The sequence below is a fragment of the Miscanthus floridulus genome, chromosome 12 (assembly GCF_019320115.1).
Source record: "Miscanthus floridulus cultivar M001 chromosome 12, ASM1932011v1, whole genome shotgun sequence".
Taxonomy (NCBI): domain Eukaryota; kingdom Viridiplantae; phylum Streptophyta; class Magnoliopsida; order Poales; family Poaceae; genus Miscanthus; species Miscanthus floridulus.
Window position 1 is genome coordinate 38,138,081 of NC_089591.1, and position 27,001 is coordinate 38,165,081.

Consider the following 27,001-nt stretch of genomic DNA (forward strand, 5'->3'; position numbering starts at 1 on the left):
ACCAATCCCTGCAATGGCCTCTAGTTCTGATGTCATTAAGGCTGAAGCATTCAACCTGAGCTTGTGGTCTTGTCCTAGAGTAACCAAAAGTTGAAAAATGCCAACGTGGTCAAAGAATAGGAGTACGATTTTTTTGTTTTAACATATACCAACTATTATATTGACATAGTCGGATGGTGTATTCTGATTGTCTGATCTGCCTATCAGGTTTGGAAGATATTAAGCATATGATGTTTATGTGTGATCGAGCAAAGTCAGTATGGCAATCCATGCCACAACTTAGACTCAACTCAGGCATATGAGGTAGCTCATATGATGATCGAATGGCCCCCTACTTATAAGCAGCTGTTGTTTTTTTGCCACCTTTCCTATCCTCTATGTTTGGGAAGCAGCTGCTGCCTTTTTTACACCTTTTCCTCTCTATGTTTGTTAAGCAGCTGTTGCTTTTTTTGCCAAATCTTCCCTCTCCTCTCCTCTCCTTTATTTTGCCGATGATGAAATTGTCTAAGTCCATACATTATATGAAATATGAGTTGATGATCAAGAACTTGTGAGGAACTTGGCATCATTAGCAGCTGCTCCTACATTATCTTCTCCTCTCTTCTCTGTTATGATGCCTTGATGCTCCAAGTTCATGATCAAATAAAGATTGACATGTTTCTGAGGCCTCTACTACTGCTACTACTTATTTTTTTGATATATTGTTGTTTTATATGACTACTTTGGTTTATAGACCTTTTTAATTTCTTATACCTTCTCGTGTATCTAAAGCACACTTTCTTGCGTCTATTAGAACAAAGCGTGAAATAATGTCGCGGACACCAGACAGTGTAGCCCGATGCCCCGAGCATGATGAGCAGCCAACCTATGAGGAGCAAGCACTAGAGGACTAGCTTACTCAGGAGCAGTTCAATAACGAGTTAGAAAAGGATTTAGAAGTGATGCTTACTTAGGAGCAGTGTGACGAGGAGGAAGGGGGAGCAGAAGGAAGAGCAGGAGAGGCTGCTGAAGGCGAAGAAGAAGAGGATGATGATGATGATGACTCAGAAGAGGGATATGTAAGTCCCGAGGATCCTTTCCCACGTGAAGTTAGAAGGAGGCCAACGGAGGAAGATTTGGACAAGGATTTTGACCTGAACGAGGAGGTAGGGATAAAGCCTTAGCTTATAAATTTTGCTAAAGCTTTGGCTGTGTTACCTCTGCTAACACTTTAACCTGTCATATATACAGGTCCCTCCTGAAACTCAAAAAAGTCGACGTCGTCGTCCGTGACTCTCGCTGGACAAGACGGAGTAGAGAAAAGGAGAGCAGAGGCAACAGCCACAGAGACAGACATTGAGGCCTCTGCTCCACAACCTTAAGACACAACCACGACTACCAAGCCTAAGAGGAAATGAGGGGATAGAAAAGCAAATCAATATCCAGATAAGGCATGCTATGTGATAACAGAGGTCGGGCCAGTAGGAGAGATTCTTGAGCCGAAGGAATTAAGAGGACAATTCCATAATGCAATCAGGGCCCTAGTAAGAGATAAATTGAACCCAGCAATCCCTAACTAGAAAGAGGTACCAGAGAAGAAAAAGGATGAACTATGGGATAGGCAGCTAAAGCTCAATTTTAGATTTCTGGAGGGTAAGCATGAACTAGTAAAAAATGCTTTTAGGATGATGGGAGAGTCATTCCAATATTGGAGATCGGAGCTCAACAAGAAGTATATCCAAAAGGGGTTAACTCCCTTCAACGAGTTCGGCAACATAACTCCTAGTCAATGGGAGGAGCTCGTGGCTCAGAAGACTTCACCGGAGGCATTGGAGCTCAGTGCCCGTAACACCGAGCTGGCGAAGAGGAACAAACACCACCATCATCTAGGCCCCGGTGGCTACTATGCCAAGGAGGAGCAGTTTAGGAAGATCGACAATGAGGCCGCAACTGCTGTGAATATCGATGTGACGAATTTGAAGGTACGCTCAAGGAATTGGATATATGTGAGGAGTACCGAATCATCCGGCGGTAATCTTAAATTTGATAAGCCGGAAACCCAAGAGGTAGTATCAAGGATACTGAAATATGCTGAAGACAAAGAGAAGGGCTCATTCAATCCTTCTAGAGAGGGACAAGCTTAGCCTTGGCTTGGGAAACAAGGAGCACATAGGCTACACCAGGGGGCTAGGGAAAAGGATGACCTGGAAGCAAGGATTCGAAGAGAACATGCACATGTACAAGAAACATGATAGAGACCGGGAGACTAATCTTGAGCTCTAAGTGAAGGCTCTAGTTGTGAAGGCGTTGGAGGAGCAAGGACTGTCTACAGAGCCACGGATATTAATGACGCCGCCGGAAGAACTGGCATTAGTTGGCAGCCCTCCAAAAGTTCCTAGCAACCAAGGTTCTACTGCAGCCACAACCCCCGTCGATCACATACAGGAACCAACTAGTTACACCTTGGTGTTTCTTAGCGGCCAGCAAAACATTGTGATGGAGGTGGCAACAGGTGTGGCACATCCTCCCGGTGGCTTACACCACAATAATAAGATACCGCTGGCCTACACTAGGGTCGAGGTGCATACCGTGAAGCCTAAGTTTATGTAGTGGAGGATAGACTATGCAACTCCCAAGGTGCTGGTGTTACTCGAAGACGTAATGGGACAGTTCATCCTCTGGCACAAACATGACATTATATTGACTACTTCTTCGCCGCATCCCCCTCTCCCAAATTTGGAGCGAGTTGTTGAGGTCGGGGAGATATTTTCACCGTCTCGCGACCACCACATTTCTGAGATGCCACATTCTTCCCCGCCTCCTAGCGAGCATGTGCCTGATAAGCCACAACCTTCTCCAGCTCGTACCGAGCAAGTGCATGATGAGATGCCGCAGTCTTCTCAACAAGCACAGCCGATACATGAACAACGAGTGCCTCCTGAAGAAGGTGATGCACAAGACAATGAGGACGTGCCTGAATGGGAACTTTGAAAGAAGCATCCAATCACCATAAGACCAATTTATGTTTTGATGAAAGACGTCTCGTTGGTGCATAAGTGGTATTCCCATGACCAGTTCAAGCCTAAGAACCAAGTTAAAATAGTCCCATCACGGGCTTCTAAGGAGGCCGTCACTAGCAAACTCCACCAAACAGCAAAGCAGTATCCAAATGTTGATGCCATCAAATGGTCAAAGGATTGCCCGAAAACATATAAAAGAGGCAAGCCCTTCCTACCAAATCGGGACATCCAGTGCCTACCACCTGGAATGAGAAGGTTCCATGATTGGTACTTGCGTGTTCTCCCAATGAGCATAGACCTCGTACAAGCATGTTTCCCCACCGGCACATTTGGAAGCCCAGCTGGAAAAATTGTCTTTGACTTCAATGACATGCAGACATGCTTTCACCTTAGAGTAATGGAGATGAATCTAATTCGCACGTGGTGCCTGTAAGTCCTTGTCCTCCCGATATGATATGAATGTAATCTTTGAATTTTATTGTAACTAACCCACGCCGTGATTTATAGAATGCAAGTGCACATTGTAAAACAAATGCCAAGTGTGAAAGCCAGATATATAGACCCTCAAGCTATAGCACAAACAAATTTTAATTAGCCTAAACAGTGGAAACTGGATGACAAAGAGCTAGCTGCTGGAAAGACCCTTCGGGAGAAAGAGCACATCCGTACGAAGAAACTAAGAGAAGAGTCCCTTAAGGTTTCGGCATACATTGCCCTGGCTTTTAAAATTCTTCAACAACACTCTACTATATGGCTACCATACAACTTCGAGTAAGTTCAACTCTATACTTAAAGCTTTGTTCGATATATTTTATTCGATGCAAAAGAGCTTATCTAGTTCTATGATTAAATCCATGCAGCAACCACTGGATTTGTATAGGCGTTGATGTCGGGAGGAGCATGGCATGGGTCTTTGATTCAATAGATAGGGACCCAGTGATATACAAAGACTTCATATCGATTCTCAAGACGTATACATATCGACAATCCTCATTAGCTTATATGTTTATATACATACTTGTAACGCTCACTTTTAGATACTAACAAGTTGTATTTGCTAAAATAATTTGAACAGGGTATTTAGGTTCTATGTCACTAAACATCACGGAAGGCATGATCCAGTAAGGAAGGAAAAGCTAGCTATAAAAACACTATGTGCGGTAAGTGTAACTTACTTCTTCGGTGCCCCAAGCAGAAGCCTGGGAGTGTACATTGTGGATACTATATATGTTCTATGATGAGTAACACCGGTGCCTACAGGAAACACCCCTTAAGGATAAGTTTGAACCTCTTCACCCGTAGCATAAAAACTTCGTACATGGTATGAAATACTAAACCAAAACTTGTTCTCTTGTAGTGGAAAGAAGAGAAAGAAATGAAAAGAGACCCATACAAGGATGACCAACTCTTAGAGCTCGTCGGCGACCTTTGTAACTTCATATTGGACCAGATTGTACACGTCAAAGGCACCTACCATGATTGAGAGTCCGACTTAGGTAGAAATCCTCAGTACCAACACATTCGTGAGACTGAAAGGCTAGCTCTAGGCCGTTGATAACAATGTGTATGGAATTTGACATTGGTTTTACCTTGTGAATTATGTCTATTTAATGATGGATTGTATATATTCTTGTGAATTGGACTTGTAATTGTAGTTTATATAATACTCTTGTGCTTATAGTTTATATAATACTCTTGAGCGAACGCGGTTCGAAACGTTGGTCGCGGGGTGTTCGATGGGGCGTTGAGCGAACGCGGTTCGGAACGTTGATCGCTCACTCGCAACGCGAACGCGGGAATACGCGGAAACAAACAGGGCGGTTCTGGTCGAATTTGAATTGTAAATTTGAATTTTTTTTACCGGGAAAATATACTGTAGGGGCGGTTCTAGACTAAACCGTCTCTACAAATAGGTATTATAGGGGCGGCTGGTAATACAGCCGCCCCTATAAATCGATTTGTAGAGGCGACTGATAACACCAGCCTCCTCTACAAATCGATTTGTAGGGGCGGTCTGGGAACCGCCCCTACAAATGCATGATTAATTTGTAGACGGTTTGGTAGGGGCGGCTGGCTAAACCGCTCCTACAAATAGTCTTGAGCCGCCCCTACAAATGATATCTGTAGTAGTGCCAGGTCCACCGTGATCTTCAACTTGCCCATCTCTGCACCACACAAACTTGCATGCGCATGCCATGCGTGAACTCAGCTTAATTAGTAGGAAAGGTCTAGAAAGAAATGTGCCTTTTAATTTGTGTTCCCTGCTGCACTTTTGCAGAGATCGAACCAACTCACTAGCTAATAAATACTACAAATTCTTTCTTCTTTATGACAGGGTACGAAAGTTCACCTTAATTTGCAAGTGAAGACGATTCTTATGAGCAAATGAAGGGTGCTTGTGTTGACGAGCTATATATATTTGGGAGAGGAGCGAGACTTGTCATCTTATCAATCAGATGAGAGAGCAACATACATATATATAATAATGTCTATATATAGATGGTGGCACTGTGTGTACATATATAGATATAGCAGAGGTTGCCTGCGAACGACGCGATGCTGCAGTAGTCACAGCGCAGCAGCATCTGGTGTAGGGATCACGTTCACGCCTGCAGCGATGGCGAATTAAAACGCGTGCATGTATCGATCGATTCTGGAGGGTTAGGATTTCATGCATGAACCGGGTTCAACTTCTCCCTCTCGTACGTCCTCTCTTGCTTCTCTGTCAAGAAAATTTGGTGCAAGGCATTGTATGTACATATATAGATGCTGTGTATGTACATATATAGATGCTGCATGCCTGCATGCATGGCTGCATTGCATTGGGCTCGCTGGTAGGTTACAACGACGAATTTGAGTTTGTGTGTGTTCCATAGTCGTCCAGGCGGGTTGAGTTGTTGGATTAGTTGTTGCTATGGTTGACGACGACCTGCTGTGCAGTAGGCTGCTACATACAGTACGTACGTCCTAATTAATAACCCTAACGTCAACTTCAGCTTGCTACCACGTACAGTTAGCCACTGGTAATCATTGAACGCCGCCTAATTAAATCAGTTGCTCGGTGGTCAGCAGGATGGTTCCAACGTATGTAACGCTGACTGATTGCCAACTAACCCAATTGATAATGATTGATTACCAACTAAACAATTGGTATCTTCATTACCTCTACTAAATTTGATCTCAATATTCGGTTTTTGTCATGCTCTTCAAAACTGGGATCGTCTCCTCTGTCGGATCTTCTCTATCACCGGTCATTTGTTTCACGCACGTGCTTCCGCACATGCTACAATATCAAGAGACATAACAATTAGCTAGATCTTAATGTCTAATATCTGTGACTAATAAAAATTGCATATATATGATTTATATGTTTTTTCTTTATTTATTTTCTAAGACAATAGATATATAGATGCTACGTAATCTATATCCGACTGTGATGAACTACTCAATTAGTTCTCTATATACATTGCTTTCTCATCCTATACATAGTTTTCCCTTTTCATAGCTACTCTGTGTTCATTTTCTAAGACATTAGACATGTGATGACTTCATTGAGGTGGAGAACAATGAACTCATGAAAGAGAGGTGGAAAGGCTCAAGAAAGAGTTGTCTACATGGAAAGGAAAGTATACAACTCAAGATATAACCATGACAACATGGTGAAAAAGATTGAGTAGGGTGCAATTGTGACGTGATTCAAGTGTCACAAAGAAGGACACAAGTGTAAGAGCTCAATGGTCTCTCTCAAACTCACTCTCATGAGCTCATCCCAAATCCTAATGCTTGTGTTCATGTTGGACGAAGGAGAAGGTGAAGCTGAGATCAAGACTGCCACCTCCATCTCAAGTGTAAGCTCATGATCCTCATCAATCAAACCCTTGTGTTCATCTCCCTAATTCATTTGCTCATATGCAAGGCAAATTTCCTCTTACTCTCCAATATCGAATCAAGCCTCTCCCATGGCACAAGAAGGATAAGTAGTGAAGCTTGAGCTTCGTGGATGCATGTTTGAGACCCTCATATAAGTAAGTTCAACATCATCTCCCACTCGATCTTGCTCCCAATCTCAAAATCTAGAATAGAGTACCCCACACTAGAGGCATGAATGTTGACCATACCATAGGCTACACAACCCTAGGACTTTGCACAAGCACACCATTGAAGTCCCTAACAGACCCTAGGAACACCCTTCACAAGCCCTAGACTGTAGACATCAAGAACACTAAAAACACCTATGAACATAGGTTCATTTGACTATTTGATAGGCCTTCATTCCGATTTTGATAGATTGTCCACGAATGCATGGATCGTTTCATGACACATTTAGTCCTTTACCCAAAGGCACGACAAACCAGGATTCCACGGACTATCCGTTCAACATCGATGGACTGTCTGTTGTTCTACATAGAAGCTTTCCATAGGCATCACACGTTAGACACACTTGACATACCCTCTATCAACCCATGAGGAATTATATCACGACTCCACTGACTATCTAGTAACTTTTCCCTTAACCACCAACACCACCATAGGCATCACACGTAATCCATGACGGACTATCCATCAACACCACCAAAAGCCCTACGGAAACTTTTCCCTTAACCACAATCCATGAACTGTCCTTCCTTTCATGTGGGACTATCCGATGAATCACAAGAAAGTCACACTTAGTTATGCCTTAATCTTGAGGCTTAGCCAACCTGACCCTGACCCATCCTAATGTAGTATCATCCTTAGAAACCTCCATAAGATCTTGTTTATGATCCTCTCTATCTTCTTAAACCTTACCATCTCGTTTATCCAAATTTATTGATTTGCTCGAGTCCTTCTGAATTGACCTTTGTTATCGCTCTCTTGCAGGTCAACATAACGTGATGCTCGTATACAACTAGTCATGATGGCTTAATATCACCAAACCATCATGACATGCAGGCACCTCTATCTAAGAAGCCCTATTTTGGATACGTATATATGTTTCATATGTTAAAAAGGTAGTGCACTCACGATAAGGATGTTAATTAAACAAATTTTGATTCATTAATGGTAGCTCAACTCACACCTAAGCTAATAGACTTAGTTAATAACCTCTTTGTAATCAGACGTATATCCCACTTGGTTGACCTAGACTTGATAGAATTCGAATGTGAGTGGGAACTCACATTCGCGCGTTATAGGAAGGTACACTGGGTTTCTTAATCAATTAAAACTTGAAGGAAAAGGAAAACTTGATAGGCTCTATAAATTTATTATGGACAACCTTGAACTTGACTTAAGTAGATAAACTTGCTTGTGAGATATAGCTCAATGAGGGGTAAGGCTTGTGCGAGTGTGAGATCTTGAGTAGCATAGCTCGTGGAGAAGTTAAGGACTGCCTCTTTGTCATAGTGAGTCAGAGTAACCACTCGTACAAACCACATATTATTTATGGGCATGATAAGCCTGGTATCTAGTGGTGACTAGATATAACCGCGTGGATTCGGCTTGAGTTGTAGTATGGGATAGCTAAAAGGGCTACTACCTCGGCTCATCATTGGACTGTTCATGGGCGATTTAGCCATACTAGTGAAAGGTTGGGAACTTGAGGCAACCCTTATTCATGCACCAATTTTATTGGAGGTACTGATAAGGACATGACTACTATGCCCAATTTTTTTCTCAATCTTCCACGACACATAAATTTGAACTCCTTTCAATTTCTCAATTAGTCTATTATTAGTTTATGAATAATATTCAATTACTCAACCATAGAGAGGGGTGTTGTTTTCAAATCATATATCATGACACAAGGCTCTTATTTTGAGGTAATTACTGCCAAATTTATTCTAGTGGTAAATGTGGACAATGTAAAAAGCAAATATTTGAATGATCTATGTTAGTATTTTTCGTAATGTCAAAGGTAGGGTATATAGAATTAGACATCGAGGTACTTGTGTCAGTTTTTCCTAAGGAAAAGTCCCATTTACTCCCTAATTTTGTGTTCTATTTATCCTATAGAAGTTCTGTTGGCCCAATCTATCCCTTAATAAGATTTGTATTTTTTTCTGCATGAGTTTTAAATTTAAACTTTATGGGAAAATATGTTACATCATAATATAATTTTCATCATTATTTTTATATGTTTGGACCTAATAGTAAATTAACATATAGATACAAGAGATTCAAAAATAATTATGAAAAATAATAATTTATTTTCTTACATAATTTATAATGTCAGGTAGCACCCCACAAAATTGAACACAAAATTCAAGTTGAATGTGCAGAAACAAAAAATACAAATCTTAGGGGATAGATTGGACAAACTGAAGTATTTGTGGGGTAAATTAAACACAAACCTATTTAGGCGGCCATCCGCACAACGTTTTAGATCGAAAGTCATTGGTAAATTTGAAACTTTCCTGTTTCATAGTGTTGATGATAGAATTTAGAAGCATTTGAGGGTACTTGGATTAATTTTTTTCTCATAATGATAAATGTGTATAGTGTTTATATATAGACATATTAGGTCCAATCTGTTGGGAAATAATGACTATTGCCTTCAGCGATGAATAAAGTTTACCAAATTGATTGTCAGAGTTTTTAGGTATATATACATTAATTTGATAATTTTAGCGTGTCTTGTAGAGCATTAGTTTATACTCCCTCCGTTCCAAATTATAATTCGTTTGACTTTTTTGACCCCAAATTTGACCGCTCGTCTTATTCAAAAAAATTATGCAAACATAGTCGAATTTAAGTCATTCTTGAAGAACTTTGGTTAATAAAGCAAGCCACAACAAATGAAGTGATATCTAGCACAATTTTTTAAATAAGACGAGTGGTCAAACTTGGAGTCAAAAAAGTCAAACGAACTATAATTTGGAACGGATTTAGTACAATTTTAAAGTAGCCTGTATTAAGTTTAAAAGAGCTAGTGTTAGTAATAGAAACAATAGAGATTTTGCCGCCATAGCATCGACAAGTAGATCTATCTCTAATGCAGCATGATGATGATCCGACACACATATATTTGACACCTGTATACATTGGCATAGATGAAAATTGCATCGCAGAAATGTATTCCTAGAAAGATAATATTCTGTAAAATATCATATATTTGATGAACTGCCGTGAGTTTTGGTACACAGGTAGCTACTCACTGATAATGAAATGCCCAAGCATTTTGTTAGGTAATAGAAAGCCACTTCCATAATTAAGTAGCTAGGCATGAATACAAACCACACATACGTAAACATATACTCAATTACCTAGAGTATGATCTGTTTTGTTAAGTCTGGAACCAGTAGCAGCAGTGGCATGCAGTAACATTACATTACGGTGCAAGCGCCATAGGGCGGGCTGTCGTCGCAGACCATCATCGGGTACGGCATGGCCGTCGGCGGCAGGTACGGCGGGTAGCCGCCACAGTAGCACGATGGCCACGTGGGGCACTGGCACGCAGGCGGTTTCGGCGGTGCAGGTGGAGGCGGTGGTGGAGGTTGTGGCGCCGGCGGTTCGGGCGGCGGCTTCGGCTGGCACCCACAGTGAGGCTTTGAGCAGCTGCACGGCCATGCACCGGGCTGTGGGCACGGGAACGGGTAAGGGTAAGGGTATATCAGCTTGCACGGGGGTGGCTCTGGCTTGGGCTTGGGATCAGGTTTCGGTGGCGGCTTGGCGACCTCGATGTTCTTGATGATCCTTCCAGCCTTGCACCACAGCTTGCTGGACAGCTTGTCGGCGTCGAATGGGCCTGAGACCAAGACCTTGTCCTTCTCGTACACGATCTTCTCGATGACGAACTCTCCTTCTGTGCCATGAAGATACGATCATATATATTAACCATGACTCCCTAAGAGCATACTAAGTATATATTGGCCTGAACTGGAATGAAAGATGGTAGGAGTACGTGCCTTGTTGGATGCAGCAGAGGATCTTCTGGAGCTTGCTGCTGCAGCGGCAGCACTCTAGGTTCACGGTGATGATGAGCGTCGGCATCTCTGCACAGCACATCAACAAAAAGCATGGATGAACCAACAATGGAGGTGATTCCCGATGAGCAGAGCATCTCTGATTCTCTGCTGTAAGCTGTTGCAGAGAGGACCACCTCAGATCAAGTGTGCGTAAGGCCTCTAGGTTTATTTGAGCTCACCTTTGCTTTGCAAGCCGACTCTGAAGAAATGCAGGTGTGATTTCCAATGAGCAGAGCAGGTCGATCCCGCCGGTGATCAGTGATCGATCAGCGAGGTGCATCCGTGCGCGGTATTATAGCAGAGATGCGCCTAGCGGGAAGCATTTGGTGGGGAATCACATCCGGATGGTTCGGGCCTTTCAATGCCGTTTGGAACCAACGATGGTGAAAGCCACAGACGTGTCGACGGCTGCGATTCCGAATGTTTGTTTGGATGCTGCGTGATCGACTGATCACAGGGCTGAGAACGGCAGCCACGTCCATTCACGGGCGAGGTGCCCGCTCCAATTTGGTGCCCTCACTTCCTTTTCCTCCCCGTGTCATCCTATCTTTGCTTTTCTTCAAAGGAAATTGTCAAGCAGAGTTCTATTCTAAGTGCATGAATGTTGGCAAGAGGAGGAAGACGCGAGCAAATAGCAAGGTAGGAGGAGTACGAGTTTGTAATAGGTATAAGTCGTCGGATTAGTTGCCGCTCGGTGGTTGTACTTAATGCGTGCCTCCTACTACGAGGACGACTCATGTCTACAATGAGATCATACCCTGTATAATACTTTACTTACATAGAAGCAAAGAGTATATGTTTAATTATTAATTCTTTTGCAATTACAATGTGATCATACAAACGCACACAAATTGTTTAAGGCATCTCCAAAAGAGCCATGAATTCTTGGCAAAAAAAAAGTGCCATGTATGTTAGCTCATCCTCGCTCCGTCTTCTAAATTATAAGACGCTTTTGTTTTTCTTCATACATAGCTTTTTTCTACATACTTAATGTATTGTAAAACCGATGTATCTAGAAAAGCCAAAACGTCATATAATTTGAAATGGAGTGGTCATCAGTTTTTCATATGCGAGGAGAGAATGGAAGAGCTGGCTCTTCATGATAAGCTAGTCTCTTGCATATCTTTGAATGTTTAGTGTGACAACACTTAGTCCTCACTACAAAAAAACATTTTTTTTATTTTAGTTGCGCCTTTAGGCCCTTTTATTTCAGCTGCGGCTAAAAATGATTTCCGAAAAATTGGTGTAAGACTCAATCAGCCACTAAAAATAGGTGTATATAACACACTAAAATTCAAAATTTTCGAAATCAGGTAGGGCGAAGGCAATATCGCGGAACTGCTTGACCCACAAAGCGACAAGGGCGTTCGTGTCTTGACCTGAGCCGGCAAACAGAAGGAAGGCACGGGAGGAGATCAAGGTCCCGCGCGGCAGCAGAGATTTCAGAACGGACGCTCAATAGGGGCGTGAGGCCGACGGTGGTGCCGCGGAACAGTAGGTGCCACGATGAGTTTAGTGGAGTGGGATATGGCTGTGGCCTCCACCATCTTCGCCGACAGGAGACGCCATGGATGGCCTCCTACAGGTGTCAGATCCTGACCACACCTTGATTGATGGGGATATGATGAGGGAAGGAGAAAGGAGCTAGCATCTTCCTCAACCTTGGTGGCAAGGCCGTAGAGGCATGACGATGCAGCAGTCCTAGAGTCAGATCTCCGAGAGAGCGGCTTCACCCTTTTCAAGAGACGGCCAAAATTGATTTTCGGAGGCAGGCAGCACATCCGCCTCCGAGCTGTCGCCTTCATTAATCAAGATTTACATAATTGGCACAATTGCCCGTCTCCATTATTTGAGATTTTCACGGTCTGCACAATTGCTCGCCTCCATATACAAAACTCAGAAACAAAAAATAAAAACCGCCAACGAGCCTATTGAACAAATTGAGCCCGTCGAGCCTATTGAGCCCGTCTCCGCAGTCTAACCGATTGTTATCGTCGTAGCCCGTCAGTGGTGGGGAGGCGGTGGCGGTGGAGCAGCTATTGCCGTGTTGAAGCACGTGCTGGCTGGATCCGTGGATGCCGTGTCGGATCTGCCACAAGGACCTCAGCTGCCAAGGCTCCATCGCCGCACCATGGATCTGCAGTGTCGTTGAGGCTCTGCCGTCAAGGATCCGTCTGCCACGCCGGGGATCTGGGAGATCCACAGCCGCATGGACGCCATGTTAGCTCCATCGCCGTGGATCCACGAGATCCGCCGCCACAAGGACAAGCTCTGTCGCCGGCCACGCGATGCGGTGAAGGATCCTAATGGCTAGAGGGGGTGAATAGCCTATTAAAAATTTCTACAACAACACTAAGTAAATATGTTAGACAATTAAGCGGCGAAGCGAGTGTTGCACTAGCCTACTAAAAAAGCAAGCCACCTACCATAATTCTAGTGTCTATGATTTCTAAACACACAATGGCTATGTAACTACGCTAAGTTAGTGTGCTCTCAAAAACTAACTAAAAAGCCACACTAACTACTAGACCCGACATAAGCTTGCTCTCAAAACTAATTACACTAAAGAGCGATACAACACTAGAAATATAAATGCAAGGTAGGGGATGTGATGATTATACCGTCATGTAGAGGAATTGAGCCAATCACAATGATGGAGCCAATCAATCACAATGAATACCAAGAAATCCTCGGACAAGATGACATAAGTTTTTTTACCGAGGTTCACTTGCTTGCCGGCGAACTAGTTCTCGTTGTAGCGATTCACTCACTTAGAGGTTCATGCGCTAATTGGCATCACACGCCAAAACTTCAATAGTTTGCCGCACAACCAACACAAGATGAGGATCACACAAGACACGAGCAATCCACTAGAGTACTTTTTGGCTCTCCGACGGAGAAAGATCAAGAACCCCTCACAATCACCACAATCGGAGCCAGAGACAAGCACCTTCATCCGCTCGACGATCCTCGCTGCACCAAGCCGTCCAGGTGGCGGCAACCACCAAGAGTACAAGTGAATCTCGCAGCGAAACACGAACACCAACTGCCTCTAGATGCAATCACTCAAGTAATGCACTTGGATTCACTTCCAATCTCACAAAGATGATGAATCAATGATGGAGATGAGTGGGAGGGCTTTGGTTAAGCACACAAGGTTGTTATGTCAATGCAAATGGCCAAGACAGTGAGCTTGAGCCGGCCATGGGGCTTAAATAGAAGCCCCCACGAAATAGAGCCATTGGGCTCTCACTGCAGCCTGTTGCAGAGTGACCGGACGCGCCGGTCAGATCGACTGGACGCACCAGCCCCAACATCTGGTCACTGATCACCGTGCACGTGTCCCATGCGTTCAACCTCGCGTGTACGATTCCAACGGTCAACTCGCTTTCCTCGCGCATGTTAAAGAACAACCGGACACAGCACGCCGAGACCATACGCACCACGACCGCGTCCAATTGCCTGCTTGCCCGCGCGCCCAACACCGCAATCTGACGAACCACTGCGCGACCTGACTCTATGCCACATCGCTTTCAATCAGATCCAGTAAGGGTGTAGAGACGATTTTCGTCGATCGGACGCGTCCGCTCAACCTTGACCTGACGCTGTCCAGCGTCCGGTCCATACTGCCGCCACGCGCCAACAGAAATGTTGCCACATCACCATACATCAGCATCGATCGGACTCAACCACTGCGCGTCCAATCGCTTTCTTCCCGCAGCGTCCGGTCACGAGATTGAAGCCGAGCCGGTTGTCCACTACTGACCGGACGCGCAGGTCCCGTGTCCGGTCCTACGTCGGGTCAGCTTCAGTGACTTCCTCGACTTTCCAAACTTCACCACCCTTGCTCAAATGTGCCAACCACCAAGTGTAATACCTTGTGCACATGTGTTAGCGTATTTTCATAAATATTTTTAAGGGTGTTAGCACTCCACTAGATCTAACTGCATATGCATGAGTTAGAATATTTAGTGGTACTTTGATAACCGCATTTCGATATGAGTTTCACCCCTTTTAATAGACGGCTATCGATCCTAAATGTGATCGCACTTGCTAAGTTTCTCGATCACCAAACCAAAAATCTCCTATCAAGTTTCAGCTTTGCCTTGAGCTTTTTGTTTTTCTCTTTCTTCTTTTCCATGTCCAAGCACTTGATCATCATGGTCACCACACCATCATCATGATCTTCACCATTGCTCCACCACTTGGAATAGTGCTACCTATCTCATGACCACTTTGATAAACTAGGTTAGCACTTAGGGTTTCATCAATTCACCAAAACCAAACTAGAGCTTTCATGCGGGCCATGTGAGCATCGCTGCCGTCTGCGTGACGTGGCCCCACGAGCTCCACCGCTGGCCGCACGTTGAGGGAGAGAGTGGAGAGGGAGGAAGGGAGAGAGAGAGTAGAGGAGAGGGCGTCGTCGGCTTCCAGTTTGTGGGGGAGAGAGAGAATTGAGAGACGAGAAGAAACATTGAGTCTAGCTTATATATGGGACTATAGTAATGGGTCGGCATGGGCTCCGGGCTTATTTGCAGAGGTGCGCCTCTTAAGGGCGGTCCGTCTCTAAAAATGACCACTGTTTTAGAGGTTGATCTCTTAAGAGGCCCGTCTCCGTAAATCGATTTTGAGAGACGGGTATTTTTTGGTGTCTCCGTAAATAGAACGACCACCACTATAAATCAATTTTAAGAGACGAGCAACTTTGGGGTGTCTCTGTAAATAAAATGACTGTCTCTGAAAATAATTTAGTATTTTAGGAGTCATGTAAATTTTGTGACCGTTTCCATTAATAAAACTAGCTGTCTGCTAAAATAATTTTGAGTAGTGTGTGTTTCTTTTTTTTTCCTTTTTTATGGTGGAGTGACAACACGCATGTGTTAGGGAGACAAGGGACATGATCTGCAGTCCCTGCCCAACCTGTCCTTGCTCTACACCTAACTTGCCCCACCCCGTGAGCTTTGAGTAGGGATGAAAACTGATAGGATAAGGACGGATATCACCGATATTACATTTATTTTTATATTTCTGTCCGGATTCGGATTCGAATACGGATAGTGTCAACTATGTCGGATAGGATACGATTGGATATCGACATCATAAATATGCGATTTGAATATTCGGATACGGATGCGGTCTCGGATGTTGGATATCCGGACTCGGATACGAACAGATCTCAACCCCTCTAAACGGATTCGGTTTCGAATACGGTCGGAAAATATCCGTACCGTTTTCATCCCTAGCTTTAAGAACCAATTTGTACTTATCTAGATAAATTCCAAATCAAAACCCGCCCCATAAACCCCTCTTCAACCCGCCCAATTAGCATGTTTACTCTAGTCAAACACTTAAATCTCACTTCTTGGTTTGGGTAGCTCTCCAGATGCTTCACTAACCTCTCTTCAAGTGCTGGGTATAACGGTGTCGAACAGCTCTAAATAAGCTAAGGTAACACTATGTAGAGGGTGAAGAAACTGCTAATCGTTGAAAAAAAGTATGCAGAGACACAGAACACCAGATGATTCTCCGGTTTAAAAAAAAAAAAAAAAACCTGCCAGATCAATCCCTCACTCTACACTTCGTAGTTGGCACTCCCTTGGCCGTGCGGTGCCCATTGTAGTATCACCCCTGTCTCGGTCTCTCCTCTAACTTTATCTATCTCAATCCCACCCAATTCAAAAAATCTCCAATCACCCCTGTCTCGGTCTCTCCTCTAACTTTATCTATCTCAATCCCACCCAATTCAAAAAATCTCCAATCTTTTCTCCCTCAAATTGAAGCTCTTGCAATGCCACCAGCTACGCAGTGCAGCTGGCCCACGGCCAATGGGGACAGGCACACCAGCGCAAGGCAAGGGGCAAGCCACACTGCCAAAGGTGACCAAGCGTGCAGCAATCCCAATCCGGCAAGCGACGATACAGGCTACATCGTTGAGGACCAAAGCTAGGTCTGAAAATACCCCAAGTCCAAAATTATGGATGCGCCGTTGCTTTCTTGCATCGGCCGTGGCGATTCCCTGTCCTTCCGTTCATGTCCACCGACGGAGTCTTGATGGGCTCAACATCATGGTGAGATAGGCTCGACATGTCAGTCATGACACTGGCCCGCGAACTACTGGACTAGCATATAACCCATTGGTGGTTCTTCTTCATCCTCCGTTTGTCTCAGCTCGTTGCTCTAGGACTTTCATGGCTGCGCCGGTTACAGTTACAGATTGAGCGCAAGGAGAAGTATGTTAGGCCACACGATCACCGGCTCAGGTGAGTCGACCACTTACCAGTCTTGCCGACCACGGCCGAGCACGACAGGCGTTGTCCGACCACACACACTATGGTTAGAGGTAGAAGAAGAGGAAGAATAGAGCATACACACACAGCCAGAGACACCAGCGTTGGCTGAAGCCCTGTATAAGAGATGACAAATCTGAACTCTCTTTGTTGAGTTACAGTGACAAACTATATATACAACTCTACACCTAGTATAGCTGCCATGCTGCTACAGTGACTTGATAATACAGTAGGGCTGACTCTGGCGTCTGCCCCTGCATGTGACTACAGTGAGGCAGGTGAGCCGTTCGACGCTTGCCTCTGCAACAGCTATAGTAACACAGCAGGGAGCCTTTTCGTTGTTGTCTTTCCTTGTGTGTGTTCACAAAAGAAAGCAGTAAATTATATAACAAAGTAAAGGATTCTTGCAGGCACAATTACGAAACTCGTACACATTACAAAGGGCAAATTATAGTTGGAAGCTAGTACACAAATTACTACGTGTACAAAACAAGGCATGACATGTTCGTATAACACACTGCACGAAGCAAGCACATCTGCACACACACACAGTAACTTCAGTATAGACAACAAGAATAATGGCACCGACCGAACTAGTGTACGTCAGATTATTCAGGTCTGCGAGGCCCAGTACTAATCGCAGCACAGCAACAGGTCAATGGCGACAGATGATTCGCATGTAGCCATGGATCACATGACAGAGCACGAGTTCTCATCGGCGACGACATTGCTGCCGGCCCACGGGGGCGGCCAGACCGGCGGCTGCGGTGGCCAGACAGGCCAGACCGGCGGTGTCTGGCCGCAGCCACAGCTAGCGTGGCTCGAACAGCTGCACGGTGGCGGCGGGGGAGGCTGCGGCTTCTCGCAGCACTGGCACTGCTGCTGAGGCGGGCACTGCCACGGCCAGCTCTGGCACATCCCGGTGTTCGGCAGCGGGTACGGGTACGGCACAACCTTGTACTGTATTTTGGCCGGCGGTGGCTTAGGCTTAGGCTTTGCTTCCTCAGTCGGCTTAGGCTTGGGCTTGCAGTGGTCACAGTCACAACATTTGTCAGGCTTGGGCTTGCAGTGCTCACAGCAACAACATTTGTCAGGCTTGGGCTTGCAGTGCTCACAGCAACAACATTTGTCAGGCTTGGGTGGCGGTGGAATCGGCCAGACGTCCACGATGATGATCTCCTTCACGACCTTCCCAGCCTTGCACCAGACCTTCTTGCAGAGCTTCTCGGGGTCGAATTTCCCGCGCACCACTACCACCTTCTTCTCTTTCTTGTCCTCGAACTCCACCTTCTCGATGCAGAACTCCTCTGCATCAATTAAAAAAAAAACAAAAAGATAATTGACCGGCCGATTTATTGTTGCAAGCACAGATCAGAATTCAGACTCATAAGCTAGTAGTTGCAGTCTTAATATACAGACTAAAATGTACCTTTGAGGGAGTCTAGGACCTTGGTGATCTTGTCTCTGCAGCGACAGCATTCTAGGTCCACCGTAATCACCAGTATACCCATCTGCAAACAAACATGTGAAACAAATAGCATTGGCGAATTGCCGAACAGAAAGTAGCAGAGCATCAGCACATCTCCTGCCATCCTTTCAAGTGAAAAACTATGTTTTAACGACGAAAAAGAACCCCCCCCCCCCCCCCCCCCCCAAAAAAAAAAAAAAAAAGAGAAAACATGTGCCATGAATCTCTTCTTCTCAGGCATACTTACTTCTTTACTCTCCGCTGTTTGGTAACGAGCTGAAACGAAATGCTTCTTTTTCTGGGTAACAGACACGAGTGCTACAATGTACCTTCTATATATCAAACTGTGGTAGAGAAACGAATGCAGAAAGGAAAGCTGAAGGATTTGAGCTTACCTTTCAGCTATGGGAGTCCACTGCCGATGAGCAAGAGAGGAGTACCTCTGCAGGGGGATGGGGGACGGTTATATATATATACAATATAACGAAGCAGAGCTAAGCCTTGTGTGAGGCGTGTTGGATTGGATCACATCTTGATAATAGGTAGGGAGATATCTTGTATCTACTTGCTGATGAGATGGGGAAAGGAGTGGACCTGCTGTAAAGGAGAGGTTGGCTGGGGCTGGTCCTCCAGGACATGTCTAGCTACTCTCCCCTTCCCGTCATCTTCTAGCGAAACTTCAAATATGGAATGGTCTCTTTAAGTAAAGATGGCAACGGGGCGGGTTCGGATCGGGTGGAGTGTCTGGGCACCCAAAACCGAAACCCGAACCTGAAACCTGAATCTGCCCTGAAAATCGATTCGGGTGAAAATCCAACCCCGAAACCAAAACCCATGGATCCCAGAAACCCGACAGATTAACCGAAACCCGAGGATATTGCAATTAAAGATGTACAGAACATGCAAGTAGCAGCTATGATACACGACATGTACAACATACATGGTATAGAAGATAGTCAAGGCATCCAGCCATTTACAGAACACACACTATCCAGATATTACAGTCAAACAAAAGTATTACAGACCAAAGTGGCAAAGTCCAAACAAAAGATGTTACATACATGTACAGGCGTACATGGTACAGAAGATAGTCCAAAGTGGCAAAGTCCAAAAATCCAAACAAATATTACAGTCCAAACAAATATTGCAGCGCCACAAAGGTAGAATTGGAGAAGCAACCCAAGTTCAGTACGGTTCACATATTACAGTCCAAACAAATAACAGTCCACACACTGTCCAGGTTATTACAGAGTTCATCATTCATCAATTATGGTGGAATCATCTTCATCCTGTGAAATAAAAATAGAGAGTAGCTCATTACTTGAATGTTCAATGCATTGTAAATTCACAAATTGAATATAGAAGGAAACAACAGCACTACCATTTTTTCATCTTTTTCATCAAGACAAGTCATCAAAGCACCAACAAAAGTAGAATGAGACCCTGCATTGATGTGATTTTCATAAATTAGTTATATAACTTATACGGAATGAAAACCACATACTTATAGAAATTGCACTTACCTAACATGTCGTTATGAGACCATGCTTGCATACACATAAGTGCCTCAATTATTGATGGTGCAAGCCTACTACGATGTGGACTAATTATTCTCCCACTAGTGCTAAAGGCTGACTCGGATGCCACCGTTGTCATAGGAATAGCAAGGACATCACGTGCAATTTTTTTTAATGTTGGGTATTTGAGCCCTGCATGTTGCCACCACAGAATGATATCCAACTCTTGTGTCCTAGGCAGCAGTGGCTCTTCCAAGTACAAATCTAACTCTGTTCACACATAGGTGGAGGTCATAGCTGGCTGTTTGGACATGTAATCATCAAAAGTGTCAATCCAATCTTCATCATCCATCTGAGAAGGAGCACTTGGTCTAGTTTGAGCACCATCTGTTGTGGCAACATCCTCCATAGAATCTTGGTATTTCAAAACCAGATTGTATAACAAGTTTTTAACTTTGTTGACAGCTTCCATAGCTACACTTTCTGACCCATGAATTTTGAGAAAAAGAGCATTCAACAATTGTAATTTATACCTAGGATCTAGGACAGCAGCAACAACCATCAAACCATGCACATCTGACCAATACTTGTTGAATTTCTCTTTCATTTTAATAGACATTTCTTCTACCTTAGAAATTTCACTGCTTTGCCACTTCCTAATTGTCAAAAAAATGTTGCATATTTTGGGGAAGAAAAGGTTGGCTGTGACATATTTAGTTCCTGATAGTAGCTCAGTTACATCATAGAACATCTTTAACCTATCACAAAGCTCTCTAGCAAACTTCCAATCATCTTGAGATGGAACACAAGGAGCACGAGAAGCAAGGCGCTCAAAAACATCTTGGTAAACTAGTGCAGTGCTAAGCATAATATAAGTAGAGTTTCATCTAGTTTTACAATCAAGAGCAATTATTTTCTCATATTTTCCTTTCATTTGTCCTGCCATTTTCTCAAACTTCTCATGTCTTTTAGGAGTGTCCGACCAATATGCAACACTATCACGCACATTATCAATTCCCTTCTCCATGACACTCATTCCATCTTTCACAATCAAATTTAAAATATGTGCAGCACAACGCATATGAATTAATTTGCCCTTCAACATACAAGAGAGGAGTGGTAACTTGCCTTCCACAACTGCCTTGTTCTTTGCAAGGTCATCACCATCGCTGCCAATCATGGTCTTCATGAGGTTATCATTGACACTACAGTTGTCAAGAGTTATAGTGGACAGATTCCTCTCAATATGCCAATCTAGGAGAACTTCATGAAGAACCTCTGCAATAACCTCTGTTGTATGTGGTGCCAGAACATAAATAAACCTACAACAATAAGAAAACTTTTTAGCTAATAAGAAAACTTTTCTCTGGTGGTTTGCTGTCCACAAGAACACAAAATGATGTGATTTATTATTACCTAATAAGAAAACTTTTAAGCTTCCAATCTTCATCTAGAAAATGGGCTGTAACTACCATGTAACATTTTCTCTGGTGGTTTGCTGTCCACAAGTCCGTAGTAACAGCAACACGAGCACTCAATTTCTTGATGAAACCTTTGGTGAAGCAATCTATGGTGAATTACATCAAGAAATTGAGTGCTCGTGTTGCTGTTACTACGGACTTGTGGACAGCAAACCACCAGAGAAAAGGTTACATGGTAGTTACAGCCCATTTTCTAGATGAAGATTGGAAGCTTAAAAGTTTTCTTATTAGGTAATAATAAATCACATCATTTTGTGTTCTTGTGGACAGCAAACCACCAGAGAAAAGTTTTCTTATTAGCTAAAAAGTTTTCTTATTGTTGTAGGTTTATTTATGTTCTGGCACCACATACAACAGAGGTTATTGCAGAGGTTCTTCATGAAGTTCTCCTAGATTGGCATATTGAGAGGAATCTGTCCACTATAACTCTTGACAACTGTAGTGTCAATGATAACCTCATGAAGACCATGATTGGCAGCGATGGTGATGACCTTGCAAAGAACAAGGCAGTTGTGGAAGGCAAGTTACCACTCCCCTCTTGTATGTTGAAGGGCAAATTAATTCATATGCGTTGTGCTGCACATATTTTAAATTTGATTGTGAAAGATGGAATGAGTGTCATGGAGAAGGGAATTGATAATGTGCGTGATAGTGTTGCATATTGGTCGGACACTCCTAAAAGACATGAGAAGTTTGAGAAAATGGCAGGACAAATGAAAGGAAAATATGAGAAAATAATTGCTCTTGATTGTAAAACTAGATGAAACTCTACTTATATTATGCTTAGCACTGCACTAGTTTACCAAGATGTTTTTGAGCGCCTTGCTTCTCGTGCTCCTTGTGTTCCATCTCAAGATGATTGGAAGTTTGCTAGAGAGCTTTGTGATAGGTTAAAGATGTTCTATGATGTAATTGAGCTACTATCAGGAACTAAATATGTCACAGCCAACCTTTTCTTCCCCAAAATATGCAACATTTTTTTGACAATTAGGAAGTGGCAAAGCAGTGAAATTCCTAAGGTAGAAGAAATGTCTATTAAAATGAAAGAGAAATTCAACAAGTATTGGTCAGATGTGCATGGTTTGATGGTTGTTGCTGCTGTCCTAGATCCTAGGTATAAATTACAATTGTTGAATGCTCTTTTTCTCAAAATTCATGGGTCAGAAAGTGTAGCTATGGAAGCTGTCAACAAAGTCAAAGACTTGTTATACAATCTGGTTTTGAAATACCAAGATTCTATGGAAGATGTTTCCACAACAGATGGTGCAAACTAGACCAAGTGCTCCTTCTCAGATGGATGATGAAGATTGGATTGACACTTGATGATTACATGTCCAAACAGCCAGCTGTGACCTCCACCTATGTGCGAACAGAGTTAGATTTGTACTTGGAAGAGCCACTGCTGCCTAGGACACAAGAGTTGGATATCATTCAGTGGTGGCAACATGCAGAGCTCAAATACCCAACATTACGAAAAATTGCACGTGATGTCCTTGCTATTCCTATGACAACGGTGGCATCCGAGTCAGCCTTTAGCACTAGTGGGAGAATAATTAGTCCACATCGTAGTAGGCTTGCACCATCAATAATTGAGGCACTTATGTGTATGCAAGCATGGTCTCATAACGACATGTTAGGTAAGTGCAATTTCTATAAGTATGTGGTTTTCATTCCATATAAGTTATATAACTAATTTGTGAAAATCACATCAATGCAGGGTCTCATTCTACTTTTGTTGGTGCTTTGATGACTTGTCTTGATGAAAAAGATGAAAAAATGGTAGTGCTGTTGTTTCCTTCTATATTCAATTTGTGAATTTACAATGCATTGAACATTCAAGTAATGAGCTATTCTCTATTTTTATTTCACAGGATGAAGATGATGCCACCATAATTGATGAATGATGAACTCTATAATAATCTGGACTGTGTGTGGACTGTTATTTGTTTGGACTGTAATATGTGAACTGTACTGAACTTGGGTTGCTTCTCCAATTCTACCTTTGTGGCGCTGCAATATTTGTTTGGACTGTAATTGATGAATGTTTGGACTGTAATATTTGTTTGGATTTTTGGACTTTGCCACTTTGGACTATCTTCTGTACCATGTACGTCTATACATGTGTGTAATATCTTTTGTTTGGACTTTGCCACTTTGGACTGTAATACTTTTGTTTGGACTGTAATATCTAGACAGTGTGTGTTCTGTAAATGGCTGGACGCCTTGACTATCTTCTATACCATGTATGTTGTACATGTCGTGTATCATAGCTGCTACTTGCATGTTCTGTACATCTTTAATTGCAATATCCCCGGGTTTCGGTTAATCCGTCGGGTTTCGGGGATCCACGGGTTTCGGTTTCGGGGATGGATTTTCACCCGAATCGATTTTAGGGGCGGATTCGGGTTTCAGGTTCGGGTTTCGGTTTTGGGTGCCCAGACACTCCACCCGATCCGAACCCGTCCCGTTGCCATCTTTACTCATGGACAATAATCATTAAAGCAAGTTCTTTCCTAGCGACATCTTGATCAAACACATACTTCTCTAATGTGACAGTGCCATCTTGTGGGTTTGCAGATATTTTAAGAGTAGACTGTGTTAAACATTTTCTAGTAGCTCTGTCCTGACATACAGCAATGTGATTCTTCAAGTGAGTTGTACCATTTCTTGTCTCCCCACCTAAATGTTTTTTGCACCATTTACATTTTGCTTTCCATACCCCACTTACATTAATCAAATCAAAGTCTTTCCATACTTCAGATCTTAGCTTCCTCTTACTACCAACAGGAACATCATCTTCTACCTCTACCACATCATTATTACCTAGAGTAGCAGAATCAGTTGCCGGTGCTGCTGAATCGGATGACGGTGCTGCGGCTGTAAGACGTGAACGAGTTTGAGGACGAGAACCCACATATTGAGATGCAGCAGCAGCAGCTTGAGATCCACTTGAAGCACCAAGAGCCAACATTGCTCGCTTCCTGACAAATACAAAAAGGAAATTCGAGATGTAGGGAAGGGAATTCGAGATGAAAAGTTGTGCAGTATGAAACAAGATGAATATGTTGTTGTTCATGTTCTAGTGTCCAGTGAGTTGGCTGGACAAAGTGATTAATGGATATTTGACTTAAGAAAAAAAGACGCAAACTGATGCTTTGGTGAGGTATATTTGTAATCTAATGAGCTATCGGTTTGGTGTTTTTTTCCAAGATCTGGGAGTGTTGGCTCATGCCTATTTGCAGATTTGCTATGTCTGCCTACAAGTAGGGGGATAAAATCTCGAATTCTGATATGTGAGAAGAAAATTCGCTTGATTAAATTTGATAAACATGGCAATTCGTTATATCTCCTAGCAAAGAGAAGGGTCTGTTGGCCGCTGGGGATTGGAGCTTGAGAGGTGCTCGACAACAGAAGCCTGCCACTGAAAGTCGAACAGTCTGATCTGAACTCTGCAAAAAAGGTGGATGTGACTGGTGTTAAGATGTAGAAGCAAATTCAGCGACTTATAATGTTCAGAGCACTGGCAGTATGCTGTAATCCTACATACTGCATGGATAAAATGCAGCTGAACCGAAACTGCACAACGATTTACCGTCCAAAGAAAGAATTACGTATGCAGAATAATAGGAAGGAGCATTTGGTGGGTCTCAGCCTCAGGTTCAGAGAAAAATGAAGGGGTTGTTCAACTGGCAACGCATGGCTGTCGATGTTCAAATCTGAGACAAATCTTAGAAGGAAAAACTCGGAGAAGCTAACCACTGGAAGATTATGCTTCAAGACAGCAGTAGGTGAGAGTACTTGGGGTTGGGGTCTTGGGGAGCCTGCCGGTTGCCTCTGGTGAACTAGTTCACCGCAAAGCAGCAGCAAGCCAGCGTCGCCCGTCAAGGACCGAGTACTCACAGGAGTCGCTGATCAGGATGCGCCGCCGTACCTGCGTGCGGCCGTGTAGGAAGGAACGAGCCGCCGTCGCCCGTCGCTCGTCGCCCCGTCGGGTGGATGCGGCTGTGCAGCTGTGCGGCTGCAGCGCCTGGGTGGATGCGGATTAGGGCTGAGGGGTGAGGGCTGAACGATTCCACGCTTATATACTTAGGCTTCCTAGGTGGGATTCTGGTGGGCTGAAAGTTTTGGGGGGCCGATGGAGCTCCACGGGTCAATTTAAAGATCCGCTTCAAAACTGCGGTATTTCGGGTATCCGAACCCACAAATCCGTGGGTGAAAACCAGGAACCGAAACCGAAACCGAAACCGAAACCGAAAACCGCGGACCCGAAACCCGCGGTTATCCGCCCCAAACCCGATCCGCTGCCATCCTTACTTTCAAGAGTTTGCATTGGGGGTACAATACAATCCCGTTCCAACTCTCTTGCCAGACTCGAACCCTGCCTCCTCCTCAAGTTCCACCGACGCAGTGACAGGGTCACCGTGCATGGCCAAGGTCCGCGAGAAGCCGAGGAGGACGGCGAGCTCTGACGACGGCGCGGCCACGAAACAGCCCAGGCCAAAAACTTGGGCCGACAACCCACACAAGCCACATGTTTCTCTTCCATTGGCCAACCTCGCCGCTAAGCTTTTTTTTTTTTTTGAATAACATGAAAATGTTTTTTTTTTAAAAAAAAAGAGCAGAAAAAGGTTCCACAAAGTCCGAAAGCGAACACCAGTGTGGAGGGCCAACGGGGCTAACCCAGTCTCCAGTCTTAGCTTTGCCGGAGCTCATGATCTCCGACGATGGCAACCTGGTCATCATAGCCCATGGCACCAAGGTCTGGTCTACCCTAGGCCAACAGCACCGTTGCTGTTCTGGTGGCCGCTTATTTTGGTAGAGCTTTGACTACCCAACTGACACTTTGCTACCCGGTGCAAAATTGGGCAGAAACAAGGTCACCAGTCTGAACCGTCGTTTTGTTTATTTCAAGAAGGAATTTGAATGACCAAGCTCCTGGTGTTTATTCCATTGGCCTAGCTCTTGGCATAGATGAGAGCATGAGGCTGTCTTGGAAATTATCTTCTTCTTTTTTTGAGTGGATGTCATGGAAATTATCTACAGAGTATTGGTCTTCTGGCGAGTAATTGCCCACAGGCTCAACATGTCAGTCATGACACTTGGCCCACGAACTACTGGACTAGCGTATAACCCATTAGCCGATCTTCTTCCTCTGTTTGTCTCGTTGCTCTAGGACTTTCATGGCGCCGCTGGTTACAGATTGAGCACAAGGAAAGATAAGGGCAAAGGATTCTTGAAGGCACAAGTGCGAAACATCAGCAACTCGCTGTAGGATCTACCAACGAGGGTGTGTGATGGACCTC

General features: G+C 43.9%; 3 protein-coding genes and 1 pseudogene across 7 annotated transcripts; 1 reads left to right on the forward strand and 3 right to left on the reverse strand.

The window, feature by feature from the left end:
* Positions 1-10,070: 10,070 nt before the first annotated feature.
* On the reverse strand, positions 10,071-11,483 carry LOC136498392 (protein PYRICULARIA ORYZAE RESISTANCE 21-like; annotated as a pseudogene).
* A 6,165-nt stretch (positions 11,484-17,648) lies between these two features.
* Positions 17,649-19,338, reverse strand: LOC136496840 (protein PYRICULARIA ORYZAE RESISTANCE 21-like). 5 transcript variants are annotated; one of them, XM_066492597.1, is made up of 4 exons: positions 19,096-19,338; positions 18,948-19,018; positions 18,662-18,743; positions 17,649-18,539 (listed from the first exon to the last, which is right to left on the reverse strand). In XM_066492597.1, exons 3-4 carry the CDS (start codon positions 18,741-18,743, stop codon positions 17,923-17,925), a joined length of 699 nt encoding a protein of 232 aa, XP_066348694.1. In that variant the 5' UTR covers positions 18,948-19,018; positions 19,096-19,338; the 3' UTR covers positions 17,649-17,922. The 5 variants fall into 5 exon arrangements, with proteins under 5 accessions (XP_066348694.1, XP_066348693.1, XP_066348692.1 ...); XM_066492596.1 differs by lacking the exon at positions 18,948-19,018 and having other exon boundaries at positions 19,096-19,142; positions 19,295-19,313; XM_066492595.1 differs by lacking the exon at positions 18,948-19,018 and having other exon boundaries at positions 19,096-19,337.
* A 618-nt stretch (positions 19,339-19,956) lies between these two features.
* On the reverse strand, positions 19,957-21,692 carry LOC136495724 (zinc finger BED domain-containing protein RICESLEEPER 2-like). Its single transcript, XM_066491578.1, has 5 exons — positions 21,634-21,692; positions 21,346-21,539; positions 21,115-21,258; positions 20,082-20,143; positions 19,957-19,989 (listed from the first exon to the last, which is right to left on the reverse strand). The coding sequence occupies exons 1-5, from the start codon at positions 21,690-21,692 to the stop codon at positions 19,957-19,959; spliced, it is 492 nt and encodes a 163-aa protein (XP_066347675.1).
* Positions 21,693-21,786: 94 nt separating this feature from the next.
* LOC136495725 (zinc finger BED domain-containing protein RICESLEEPER 2-like) lies at positions 21,787-23,602 on the forward strand. Its single transcript, XM_066491579.1, has 5 exons — positions 21,787-21,929; positions 22,024-22,217; positions 22,305-22,448; positions 23,416-23,477; positions 23,570-23,602. The coding sequence occupies exons 1-5, from the start codon at positions 21,787-21,789 to the stop codon at positions 23,600-23,602; spliced, it is 576 nt and encodes a 191-aa protein (XP_066347676.1).
* The last annotated feature ends 3,399 nt before the right edge of the window (positions 23,603-27,001 follow it).